Consider the following 13,216-nt stretch of genomic DNA (forward strand, 5'->3'; position numbering starts at 1 on the left):
ATTTGCCAGTTTATGCATTAGGCACAGAGCTTTCAGGTAAGCTTTAAGAGGTACATCAACACAACACTCTGAAATTTGTGTGTTACTTTTTCCAAATTCTCATCCTTTCCACTCAGTTTTAAGTAACAACTAAGAAATGTATTAACATACATCCCAAGCTGTTAGTCATCCTCCAGTTTGGTCCATTTAGGTAAATACCTACCTAGATAAACAGAATTCCAGTGTCTTTTTCAGTAATTCTCGTAAATCTTCCTGACCTTCTGGCTGCAACTGTTCGTTTCCACCTAATAATTAAAATACTTCAAATTAAAAAGTAGCTCTGCTATATTACACAATATCTATTTTAAACAAGCCATCATGTCTATTACTGACTACCTAGCTAGTAATGATTTTTCAAATTCAATAGATGTTCATTACGTATTAGTTACCAACTCCTGAAATTGCATGGCAACTTTTTATTTAAGAGAGAAAAGAGAAACCATGTCTGACTTTACTTGTTAACCTCTGTTCTCCAAAGACATAAAAATCTGAAGCACTTTTAGAACAGCTACAAGCATATCTCAAAGTAAACAATGTCAATTTCTAGCTGATGAAATTTCCAGCTGATGAAACCCTGACTAACGCAATGCAAGGAACAATGCAATGGAGGCATTCCATACTTCTGGTCTCACTCTAAATTACCAACACTTTAATTCAGAGAAGGTTTTCAAAAATATAGTTATGGAATATCAGCAGATATCCAATCTACTAACAACAAATATGCAATCAATTTACAATCTTTTGGTTAAGAAGGCAAAATTAATTTCTTTTTTATATATGTAAGTTTAAAAATTATCACATGGAAAACATGAACTTCATGTTCCTTAAGTTTAGACACAATACACCAATGTCAGTAGAGAGTACTCATTGAGTCAGTGGGAGAAATGTTTCAAGAGCAGAAGTTTTGTGTGGCTTTTAGAGATTTGTAGAACATTTAGTAGGACATTATTCATGTTAATATGTATGTGTGCAAATGGAAATTGGCTTTTTAGAAGCCTTTCCCTACTATCCTCTATACCCTTCCCTTCACTAACTTTCATCCTTTTATTCAGCTCTCCTTAGCCTTTCTTCTTCCTAAAGCAACTTCTAATCTTCTCCCACCATGCTGTCCTCCCATGTTCTACTCTGATGAAGAGAACACCAACACTTGAGAAATACATGTATCACGTTCTAACCGTATTTCTTTTTATATGCATTTTTAAAAATAATGACTAAAAAATGAAAGATCAAATTTCAGACTTGGGACCATGTGTCACTATTCATCAAATGGAACAGACCCAACCTGCTGCTCAGCTCTTTACAACACCATCAAACTCGTGTTAAAAGTTAACTCTTTTGGGCACATAAAGGACACACTGACAAGTTCCAGCAATAATCTGAAGGATGCCGTTCCCTTCTAGAGTGTGAGGCACCATTAATACAATTTTCTATCTGCCAGCTAGTTACTATTTAATATTCCCAAATATTACCCTTAAGTACAAGAGTCAATGAGAACTTTCAGTTTTCAAATATAAGCAAAGATGATACCACAATGATGTCTGATTTTCTGATTTCAGTTGCCTTGATTTGCAGCTATTATGACTGCTGTACTGGGAATTTTAAATACTAAATCAGCTAAGCATAATGAACAGACCTGTTGTGAATCTCAAGAAACATCCAGCACATTTTCCTCTACTTCCCATCCCTCATCTCAGTTCAAGTAGTAATCCTACATGCATCCTGCAGACCTTCTGTCCCATTCAATGAAATATAAGCATGGTGAATCTCTATGCTAGTTTCCAGAAACTTCTTAAAACATACCATCTGGTATAGACTACAGCTTCTTAACAGTTGCACCGAAGAGAAATTCTGGAAATTGATTAATCAAGAATGTGAAGAAGTTAATACTAAAATGTTGCTTCTATTTCAAGTACAAAACGGGTCTTTCCTCACTTTAACATTACTACTTGAGACACAAACCGTATGTCAACCTCACCTCAGGACCTGACCCAACTAGACATGCATTTGTTTGATTCTGGGCAGAACTTTTAAAGATTTAAACCGGGAGGAGACTGGTCTCTAAACATGTCCAAGTTTGACTGTATAACAGACAGGAATTCCTAGGGTCTGTTTAAAGAATGCATACATTGAACGAGAAAACCGGTATAGCTCGTGGGACTTTTTTTGTTTTTCAGATGCTCACTGTTTAACTCAAAACACAAGTTCAGTTTGTTTTTAAGCTAGGTCCAAGCACACCCCAGGTTTCTCTCACCTGTCTGGGTGGTTTCGTGCATAGACTCATACTCGGAATGATCGAGAGCCAAAGGGTTCATGTCCGCCTGCTCCGAGCCTGGCACGGCCGCGCTCGGCTCCGGCAGCTCCGTCAGCACCGCGCTCTGATGCTGCTTGTCACCATCGCCATTGGCATCCAGTCCTGCAGCACACACCACCAACACACTCAGGAGTGCTCCTTCCAATCACACTAATGCCAGTAACTATGGCATTTAAACAACAGTTAAAACTACATCTGAAATAAAAGTGTTTACATACATGCTTTACGTTTTTTACCAGAAAATTAGAATTGAGACAGTTCTGCACCGAATTTTAACTTCTGCTTGAGCAACAGCCAGAAGCTCTTGTTCATACCTTCTTTACAGGAATCTGGAGGCTGGTCAGGTATTTCTTCCCACGTTTTGCTCACGCTACCATCAGTGGCACCACTTGCTTCCAAGTGTAACATATGATTTCCCCACACCTTGGCATTGGGGTTTAACTCAGAAACCTTGGTTGACTCCTGCAAAAAGAAATGGATTATGCATTTCAGGGATGCACAGCAGGCATCTGGTGCACAGATACATTCAGTTTCAAACAACAGTATCAGACAAACAACTCAATATTTTACTCATGTTTTTTCACACCTGAATATATTAACTGAGTTCCCATAATCATTTCAGGTACACAACTGAACTGTGGTGCACAGTATTCATTTCCCTGATTAAAACCACCAAAAAAGGTTATCCAAGCAGAGCAAATGACAACAAACATTTCATTCTTTGCCTTTGACAGACTAACTCAGCCTGTACTTGACCTAGACTTCAGACAGTTCTCTAATATACATGTCTTCTTGATGTTGATTATATTGCTAATCATATGTTACACTTTTATCTGCAGATCAGTCTAACAGATGTTAGATCTGTATCTATTGTATCTGCAAAATAATACTTAAAAATATATCAAGAAAATACAAAAGTACAGGGATTTCTCTGAAATTATATAAACATGTAACAGTTTTAATGAAACATGGAAAATTGAAAGCAATAAGATGTGCGTGACAACCTCTCTTAGTACATTTAGAGGAGGAACAGAGCATTAGGACAAAAAGAATAAACAACCATATCCAATTAAATCATGTCAAGATAATCTCTTTTAACCTGGATTGGAAATGGACACATTTAATGATTACATATGGTTATATACAACCATCATATAAATGGTCACATTTGTGCTTAAGAGAGATGGCTCTCTGCAGTGCAAACATCTACTACAATACTTTAGAGTAACATGAGACTTGTTTTGCTTATGTTTGAGCAAAACGCATTGAATTATTCCACACAAAATATATGTTGAGTGTTTTAATGTAATTACACTGGGAAAGAATATTGCTCATGATAAGACACACTAAAAAAGCTTATTAAAAATTTGCTTTCTAAATTTACAGATGCTAGGAACATTACAGTGTTTCAAGGCAGGCACTCCAAAACCCCACAAAGCTTTAAATCTTCTTAAACACACACATTCAAATACTTATTATCACAGTGCATAGAGAATATATCCAGAAAATAACTTTAAAAATTTTCCTTAAATATATCTCCTGAATGACAGAGAAAACTTACAAGAAGTGGAAGTATTTGACATAACTATTTGCATAGTAAGATTCAAAGATGACAGCAAGATCCATCAGTTTCCATTTTTAATATAAGAAGTTCCCCCAGGAGAGAGCAAACAGCCTTGAGCACAATCCACTGCCCACACTGCAAGTGCTGGGCAAGGTCAGAGCAGCTGTTCCAACAGAGCCAGCGAGGGGAACAACTTCAGGGAAGCTCAGCAGGGAAGGCAAAGGAGCAGCAGCTGCTCCAGGTTGACTCTGCAGAGCGGGTAAGGCTGGAGGGGACCAGTGGAGGTCATCCAGCCCAACCTCCCTGCCTGAGCAGGGCCCACAGAGCAGCTCAGGATTGTGCCCAGACAGCTTTGTTTGTTTCTTAGCCCAGCTAGCCAAGATCCAGCCTAGCTCTTTCCTCTTACTTCTCCTGCAGCCACTCCTCTCTACAGCACTACTCACCTTCAGGAGTGAGGAAAAGATTTCCTAATTGCTACCAAACAAGAACTTCAGGAAATCCACAACACACTTCTTCCTATACAAAACTAAAGAGCATTAAGAATGGTTTGTAGCAAGCTTCCTTTCTGCACACTGTTTATCTTAAGTTCAGTTGAAACTGAGAACCTGCAATCAAGTTACTTTGCCAATGACTGAATTTTCACACAAAGTAAACAAAAAAAAAAATAAAATCAATATTCAGCAAAATTTTTTACTTCTGCATTCTGTACAGAAAAGCATTCAGCTTTTCAAAGGAAAGGGATTCATCAGGTTCAGGACAAAACAACATCTATTTAACTAATGAAACCACAGTCTGACTTGGCTTAGTCAAACTTCTAGCTTCAGCTTTAAGCTTTAAGAGCAAACCACTTCTGCAGAATACTTACAAGTTCATCTTTACTGTGCCATCCCCACGTACCAGCACATTCTGGTGCTAGCAGCTGGTATGGGTATGTTTCCACTGCATATGAAGCACTCGGTAAATTTCCAGGTTCATTCTGGAAGTTTTCATTAACTATACACAGTCTGTCATTCTTCATGGTATCATTAGAAGCTGCATTATTCCATAAAAAGCCCACTAGATATTCACCATTACCAGAAGGAACCGTGTCAGAAAGCAGCTGATTTGTCCAATCAGCATTGCCAGTCTGAAGATTGATGAAATGTGGCCACATTTCAACGTGGGGATTTTGTCTGTCCAGGTCACAGGACTGCTTCTGGTCACTTGATCCATCTTCCATCAGACCTAACACACACTGCTCTCTGCTTTGCTGAAATCCTGCTGCACTGGCTATTTCATAGGAAGGAGTAGCAGCATATTTGTCTACCTGCTTTGGGTCAACACAAACTCCAAGCTCTTTGTTTGAGAAAATCTTGTGATCTGGCTGCATCTGTTCCCAGCTTGTGGTCAAGTCATTCATCTGAGTATTTAATATGTAACTGGTGTTTTTCAGTTCAGTAGTCTTGGCTTGCAACTGCTTCAAATTCCCCCTGGTAAAAGGTTCTAGATTCTCAGCTGATAAACCAAAACCAGTGAGGTTCTCCTTTGCGTGGATGCTGACATATTGGTTTACTCCACCATCCTGGAAATGACATTCATTTACATCACATCTACTTTTTTCACAAGTTTCTGATCCATCCTCTGTAAAAGGCACAATAGAAACTTGAGTGTTCCAAACTTCTGGCTCTGGACGGGCACAGTGACACAACTCAGGCTCTTCTGCTGGTTTGTCATCCTCATGAGAACATGCATTTTGACACAATACAGGTAAAAAGTTATGGTCTTTATTTAAGAGTTTACTGCCATCTCCCAGATTTTTTGTGGCATCTTTTAATTTTACACTCCTGTCCATACAGCTGTCCGTGAGTGCAGGTGCAGAGGAGTCAGAGGGAGCATTCTGACTGTCAGCCAAGCCTTCACTGCAACTGAAGATGTCTTTATCACAATCAGCAATGTTAGCATCCAGACTCTGTTTTACATTTTCTACCTTGTTATCAATGGACTCATTTAGCTGACCTTCAAATTTCATCTGTTTTACAGATTCTACTACACGCCCAGCTGTTTTGGCTGACTCAGTCTCTGCACTCCATTGATTTTTCACTGTGTGGAAGGAACACACATCCTGTTGTTCATCTTGTCTGCTGTTCATATCTATTTTATTCGTATGCTCACATTCCACAGACACAGAAGAGACACTGGTTTTGTAATCTGAATTTGAATATTTGCATACTTTATTCTCTACTAATTCTTGTGAAACCTGACACTCTAGGCTGTTTTCCTTTAGGAACATTTCATCTGTGCTTGGATTATGTGCATGAGATGTCACAGTGCCATCACTTATCCCTGATCTAGTTCTGCTCAAGTTACCAGCTTCCTCAAGAAAGTCACCTTTTAGTTCAGTGGCACTCACACAGATCTCCTCCTCCATGCCACTGTGGATTGCAGCTTCAGATGATGCCCTGATTTCAGTGCAACCCTTACTGTGAGTTTGAAAATCAGAACCTTCCTCCAAGTTTAGCTGTGTTTCAGTCATGTTCAAGGCTTCACAGCTATGCAAAACTGTACCAGTGCACGTCTCTCCCTCTTTTAAGGATTCTTCAAAAGTGCTGTGATGTTCACTAGAGTCTGGTGAAAATGTTTTGCTATTACCATATGTTCTTTCAAGTGTTTTCTTTTCCACATTTGAGTTTATTTCACTTTCTGGCTCTAGAAAGCAGACCTCTTCATCAAGTTTTTCTACATTGTCCATTTCATGTAACTCTAATGATAATTTAAAATTACCCCCTATGTTGTCTACCACCTGTTCAGTATTTATTTGCTCTACAACACTTGAGGGATGCCTAGTTAGTGGCACAACAAGTGGCACAACATCAGAATGATTACTTCCCTCAGTTTTTCCTGAATTAGATACTCCAGTGTTTAATAATACATTGGAAATATGATCACTGTTTTTCACCTTTTCTGAGTTAGGGCTGTATTGGTCCTCTCCAGCAGCATCCACAGGCTTCACAGAATCACAAGCAGTATGCAGTGATTCATTCCAACTGGCAGCACTACCCATGGTATATACCTCCTCTTGCTGATTCTCAGGGATGATTTCACCAGGCACTTTTGCTTTTAAGACATCTGTTACTGTACTATCAGCATTTAACCTCTGCACCTGACACCTGTCAGTCAGTAAGTGATCAAAAGAACACTGGATATCTAGGCTACAATATTCCTTTGTATCCTTTTTCTCCATGTTTGATCTATCCTCTTTTTTATACTCAAACAGTTCTTTCTGTGAATTAAACTTAGCTTCCACTTGTGCCAATTGTTGCACTGGAAATTCCTTCCCTCTGTCTAGAGGCTGTGCCATGGTGCACATTCCTTCATCAGTAACAGCTGAGTTATCTATGGCTGCTGCAGTCTCTCCATGCACAGTAGCTGGCACCTCTTCATCCCCTTTCAGATCTTCTGCATCTACAATACAAATGCTGTAAAACTCCTTGTCTTTCACATTTTGACTGTTGTCTACATCAAGACAGGAAAATGTTGGAGACATCTCTCTATATGAGCTCAAAACTTTCTGTAAGCTGTCACTCTTGCTGTCTTCAACATTTACTCTTGTTTCATTTTGCCTTGAATGGTCACATGTAACTGCATAATCCTCCAGAGAATTTCTATTTAAGGAAATTTCACTCTGTAAGCCTTTGTCTACAATATCTGCTACATGTGAATTAAGAATATGATCAAACAAGCAATGCTCTCGTGAAGGTACATTTTCATTAGTAATATTGCTATTATTATCTTCTATATTGTTCACATACTGACCATTACTATTAAGTTTTTTAGGTGCTCTTTTTTTAATAATCTTATCTTTCTTTTCTTCACTTCTCTGCAGATTTCCATATGTACCAGAGACTTTCAAGAGGTGACTAAAGGAATTAAAGAAGCTAAAAGGTCTGCCATACGTCCTCCTAGGGCTGGCATGGGGAGTATTCCCCATGCTGTTATATGATGAATATTTTCCTTTTCTACCCCAAAAACCAGATTTAGAATCTGACACTGAGCAATCATCACCACAAACACGTTCAGTGCTGACTGTCACAGCTGCCCCGTTAACTGTCCTTCCCACTGTATGCAGATCCTGGCCTTCCACAGTTCCAAAAATTGAAGATAAAGTTTTACTTATCCTTGACTTTGGTGCTTCCTCTTCCACAGATTTTTGTAACAAGCTGGTTTTCTCCTCACTCGTGCTGTTACTCAATTCTTTACTGAAGCAGCAGCCCATGTTTAATAAGTAGTGTCAGAGGGTCTTCTCATTGCAAATCACCTTCCTCTTTACACTAACTTTCTATGGCTACTGAGGAGACAAGCCAACACCCAACTGCCAAAAATAGCACACTTGAAAACCATGCAGGGGTTCATATGTCATTGCCACTCAAAGTCCAAATCCCAGTTGCTGAGCAATGTTTCAGTATTTCATCATATAAACTGTAATATTCAAGCCAAATACTCCTTCTAATGAGATTACAGTCTGTTTAGGAGTATTACTGAGTCTTATGAACTTCTATTGTTTCCTAAAAAGTTTTGTTCATCCAAATAGTTAAAATATTTAAAGGACATCTTTCACAATGCCCATATGTGCCAGAAACTACTTGTTTTCATATTTACTACAACTCCCACCTTCTATACAAGGAAAAATGCATTCCGGCTTGACATATTTAAATCTGACATGTAGATCAAACACTTCTTGGACATTTTCTCCTTCTTCTCCCTTCCCCCAGAGCTGAACCTACACCACAATTACTTCTTTAGGAAAAACAGGCTAAAGATAGATAAGACCTCATGTATTCCATTGAGCAGTCATTGTATGTTATCAGAAGCTAATTCTGTTCCAAGCCTTTTTTTTTTTAATTTGTTATCTGCATGAAAAAAAAAGAATACATAATTCCTCACTGACTTACAGCACTGAAGGGGGCCTCAAGATCATTTACCCACCTCATGGTACTGTGACAGGATTAATTATACTTAAGCTCAGAAAAAAACTGTGTACCCTTTTACTAAAAACTCAGAAATATTTTAAAAGTATTTTGTCTGAATGCTATTCCTTCCAAAAGTCTGTCCTCAATAGTTTTCATTGTTGTACATATACAGACTCCTCCTGACCTCATTACAACTAAACCTTTTTTATACACATGTATTTACATATTGAAATACTTCTACTACTGTAAGATCTTGTAGTTGCTAATAAAAAGTGGTTCTGTTTCTTCACATATAAAAGCCCAATAAAAAAGCTGAAAATACTCAGCAATCTTTTTCTGCCCCAAACAGATTTGTTCTTCTTTGCTTTTCCATTACCTCACATCACTTAGACCTTCTCTCAAATGCATTGCTATTATTTCAGATTTGGACTCCATACTTCAGAGAGCTTACAGAGTGCACAACTACAGCACCACCCTACTCTGTTACTTAAAAGATACTGAAAATCAGTAAGAGAGTAAGACAAGACAGACCCTTAAACTCTATTTCAAGTGTTCCTTCAGAAGAACACTTAAGTAAGTGCTATTTTTCCATTGCTTGTGCACCTTATGGTAACTAATATTCCACTAACTCTCACCATAAAAGATTGCTGAACTGATAAAAAATTACATCCCCTCTTCAGCAAGTCTGCTTTGAAATTGCAAAGTAAGATCAGAGGAAAACTACCCTCCCCCCACCCCCTATCCGACCCAGGAAGACTCCAAGTGCCTGCAGCTACACTGTTCCTAAGGATAGGAAGTCTGATGCATCATTGCTGCCATCTGCTGCATTTTTTTTCAATTCTCCCCTGGGACAAAGTTATTCAACATGCCTGGATCCAGACTGAAAACTATGCCAAGTCACTCCTCTCTTTAGCATTCCCTGGAACCAAGAACAGGCAAAGGGGGAGGGAGTTACTTATAATAGTTTTTTTGAAGAAATGCCATGAGCAAACAATTTAACTGTTTTTAATGTCAGCTTAAAGTCACAGTAATACTTAAAAACTTCACAACTATTCAGAAAACTCCCTTATCAGATAAACAAATAGAAAGATTTTTCCCTTTGTGATTTAGCCACTACTAACTCGTGCTTTCTAGAGAGGAGCTAAGTGTCTTTAAGAGACAGAGCAGGGAAAAGTCCACTTTTCCAGTGCCTTAACAACCACTTCTCCTATCAACTAATGGAAGAAAAGGGGTGAAGCAGTTCAGGCAAGCAGAAACTTATTCCAGTTTTCCCATACCCTTCTCATGTGTAAGAGCACATTTTGTACTTGTTCCTTTGTTTTTATCTTAGGGTTCCAGGGATAATTTCTATTTTAAAGCAGCTACAGTGCACATTCGTTAAGTCAAATTTCTCAATACTATTTAGTGTGGGATTACAACTTTAAAGAAAAAAGGCAACATGAATTTAAGCAGAAAATGCCACTCCTGTTACGCTACATCACTCGAGGCACCTTCTGGCTAAGCTTAACACTGCCACCAACTTGAAAAGCACTTAACAGAGTTCATGCTCTGCTACTTCAGAGCCCAGCTCCTCTGGGGAGTAAATTTTGTTATTTTGTTTTGGTTTTTTTCCCTTTATTCATGCATATTTTAGCTCTGGTATATTGCTCATGTACTCAAAGCCTAAAGAGGTTTTCTGACTGCATGAAACAAAAGTGCTCTGAAGCAGCACTCTCATAACCTGAACAATTACTTTTTTTAATAGGTATTTTGTCCTATGTCCTGTACACACCTACACAGAAGGCAAGAAGTCAACATGCTTATTAACTAGAGTATACTTACCCTCTTTCATTTCTCAACATACTTTTTCTTTGCCAAGTAGTAAGGGTTTATCCCAGATATAGCCTTATAAGCCTACATTTAAGAACAATCTATATTCAAAGTTACAATAACACAAGCCAAAACAGTCCTTACAACCTACCAAAATCTAACTTCCTTTAGTCTTTCTCTATAACAAAGTCATGCAACTGTAACAAGTTCTGAAGAAACAGTGATTATGCTGCACTCCCAGGCCACACCTGATGCCATGCCCATGACCAGTGAAGGGAACACAGAGGAGCAGCCTCACAGCAGACGTTGCAGTGACACCACTGCAGGCCTCTGAAACAGCTGATCAAACTGCCTGACTTGCCTCCAACAGATCATGGTTAATGGACTGATAAGAGTTTAAGTACACATTCTACACTCTGAAATAATCAAACATGAGCATTAGATGTCATCTGCATGTATGGCACTATTCTTATGGTCTTATTCACTTTTCTTATGGCCTAAATCTAGAATACCATGACAGAAAGAGCAAACACCAACCAGTATTGGTTCTTCATGATGCTGATACTGTACACGTCCAGTTTAAAGTCTAATTCTCCCATTTCTTGTTTAAAGCTGGTCATGATCTCTTGAGTACCACCTACTCATTATACAAACTGCTGCTTAACATTAAATTGGCACATATTGCATGTAAAACTGTGTTTTGTCCAATGATCTGAGGATTATCTGGTATACTGAATTTTCACTGAGCACATGGTCCAGTATTAAATTACTAAACTTGATTTCCCCAGTTCCTTTACATTTTGAGGCTTATTCTTGAATGGGCTGCAAAAGGATTTTTGAACAACATAATCCAGCAGCAATAAGCCTGAGACATTCTCTCATATCCTTCCTAAGAAAAACATTTCTTAACATACTTACAATTACAATTAAGTGCCATCTTTTCAGGAAGCTCTAGATATTTCCCCCCCACTTTGAACAACAGTAGGATTGAACTTTTGTTACAGCACCTATAAGGACTGACAAAATCAGTGTACCACACAGATTTGAACTGCCATTAACAGAAACCCACAGCAGCACCTGGTAATTATTCAGCTAGGGAAAGAATGGGTGATGCTAATATTGCAATCAGATGGCAAGTTTAAATGGCCCCACTGTAATATCCTGCACTGGAACACATATTTGCAGAACTTGATTACAGGAATCCCTTTTAAAGATATTTTCAAATTTCCAGATCAGGTCTTCAATTTGACTAATCAAGGAAAGAAAATTCTTTGGACCTTGGAAAGTGCTCTGAGAGGCCACACATTCAAATGTTAGAATGGCAGAGGAAGAGTTTAGGCTCAATAAGTAAGGAAAAAGACTTGTGCATGTTTTTAGCACTAAAAGTCAGTTAAATCTTAATTGGGCAGAGACAGGACATACAAACTACCTCCACCATGGGATTTGCACCTTGGCCTCTTCCCTCAGAGTAACCTAATTTCTAGCAGCAAAGAGTTACTATTGAAAAGGAAGCACAGAAGTGAGTTAAAATGGAGTGAGCTGCCTCTAAAAAGCTGACTCTCCTGGGTCCAGCCTAACAAGGGCTCTCTCAGAAAGAGTAATTGCCAAATCAGGATACAAACAGTCTATTGGCAGATGTCACCTGAAGTGACAAAGCCCACCTCTAGGTTAAAGAAGTTGAAAAAACAGCACATTTAACTACCAAAGCTAAGAAAACCATCAAAGTTAAGAATCTGCTAGTATCCTCTAAGCTGCGGACCTCCAGTGTGTAAGTCTAAGGTACTATTGACAAGAAATCCATGAAGATCCTCAAAATGCCAATTTCCTTCAAACAACTTGTGCACAAAATTCTGCTGTTAAATATCACTAGAATCAGCCAAACTGATTGGTTGTGTTGGAAATGAACCAACTAGACTAGAACCATACAACATTGTGATTGACCTAGATATTGCTTTAAATAGCATCGTTTCATAGCTACTTCAATGCAGAAGAAAAGATTGTCTCACTCACTCTGAGGTTAAGACTTTGATACATGTTAGTGAAAAAGTGACCTGTGTATCTTTAACCAGCAACCCTGAAAAGTGACTTCTGAAGGATTCCTTCAAAATATCAAAATCTTCATTTTAATTTAGTCACTATTGATTACCTATTCAACAGTACTCACAGTAGAATGTCTTCAATTCTGTTCCTGCCAAATAACAGAATGACCAAGCTCATAATTAGAAAAATTTAGTTATTGTTCAAAGAGAAAACAAAAAGTACTTGTTATATAACCACTTCTGATGAAGAACTAGCCTAATACCTATTTTTACAGGATCTACAGAAGTGTATCAAGATTTCCCATTGAATTAACTTTCTTCCTGAACAAAAGCATTTGGACAAGGTCTACCTAGATATCCCATTGGAACAGCACAGCCAAAACAGCTGGGAACACAATTCAGCACATCTCTTACAAGTCTATTAAAAACAGACTCCCAGAAAGCTCACTAGGTGCCAGGGCAGTATGGCCCCATATCAAATGCACACTGAAATAATGATCAGCACAAA

The 13,216-nt window shown here is 38.4% G+C and overlaps 1 protein-coding gene across 1 annotated transcript in view; it reads right to left on the bottom strand.

Annotated features, from left to right (window-relative positions):
• Positions 1-13,216, bottom strand: part of LARP4B (La ribonucleoprotein 4B) — a 55,987-nt gene that overhangs the window by 22,265 nt on the left and 20,506 nt on the right. The window contains exons 3-5 of the mRNA XM_059466469.1: positions 2,665-2,812; positions 2,291-2,452; positions 203-284 (exon numbers count right to left, since the gene is read on the bottom strand). Of these exons, the coding sequence (XP_059322452.1) occupies positions 203-284; positions 2,291-2,452; positions 2,665-2,812 (392 nt within the window). The remainder of the gene's footprint in view (positions 1-202; positions 285-2,290; positions 2,453-2,664; positions 2,813-13,216) is intronic.

Source organism: Ammospiza nelsoni, chromosome 1 (assembly GCF_027579445.1).
Source record: "Ammospiza nelsoni isolate bAmmNel1 chromosome 1, bAmmNel1.pri, whole genome shotgun sequence".
In the NCBI taxonomy this organism is placed as follows: Eukaryota; Metazoa; Chordata; class Aves; order Passeriformes; family Passerellidae; genus Ammospiza; species Ammospiza nelsoni.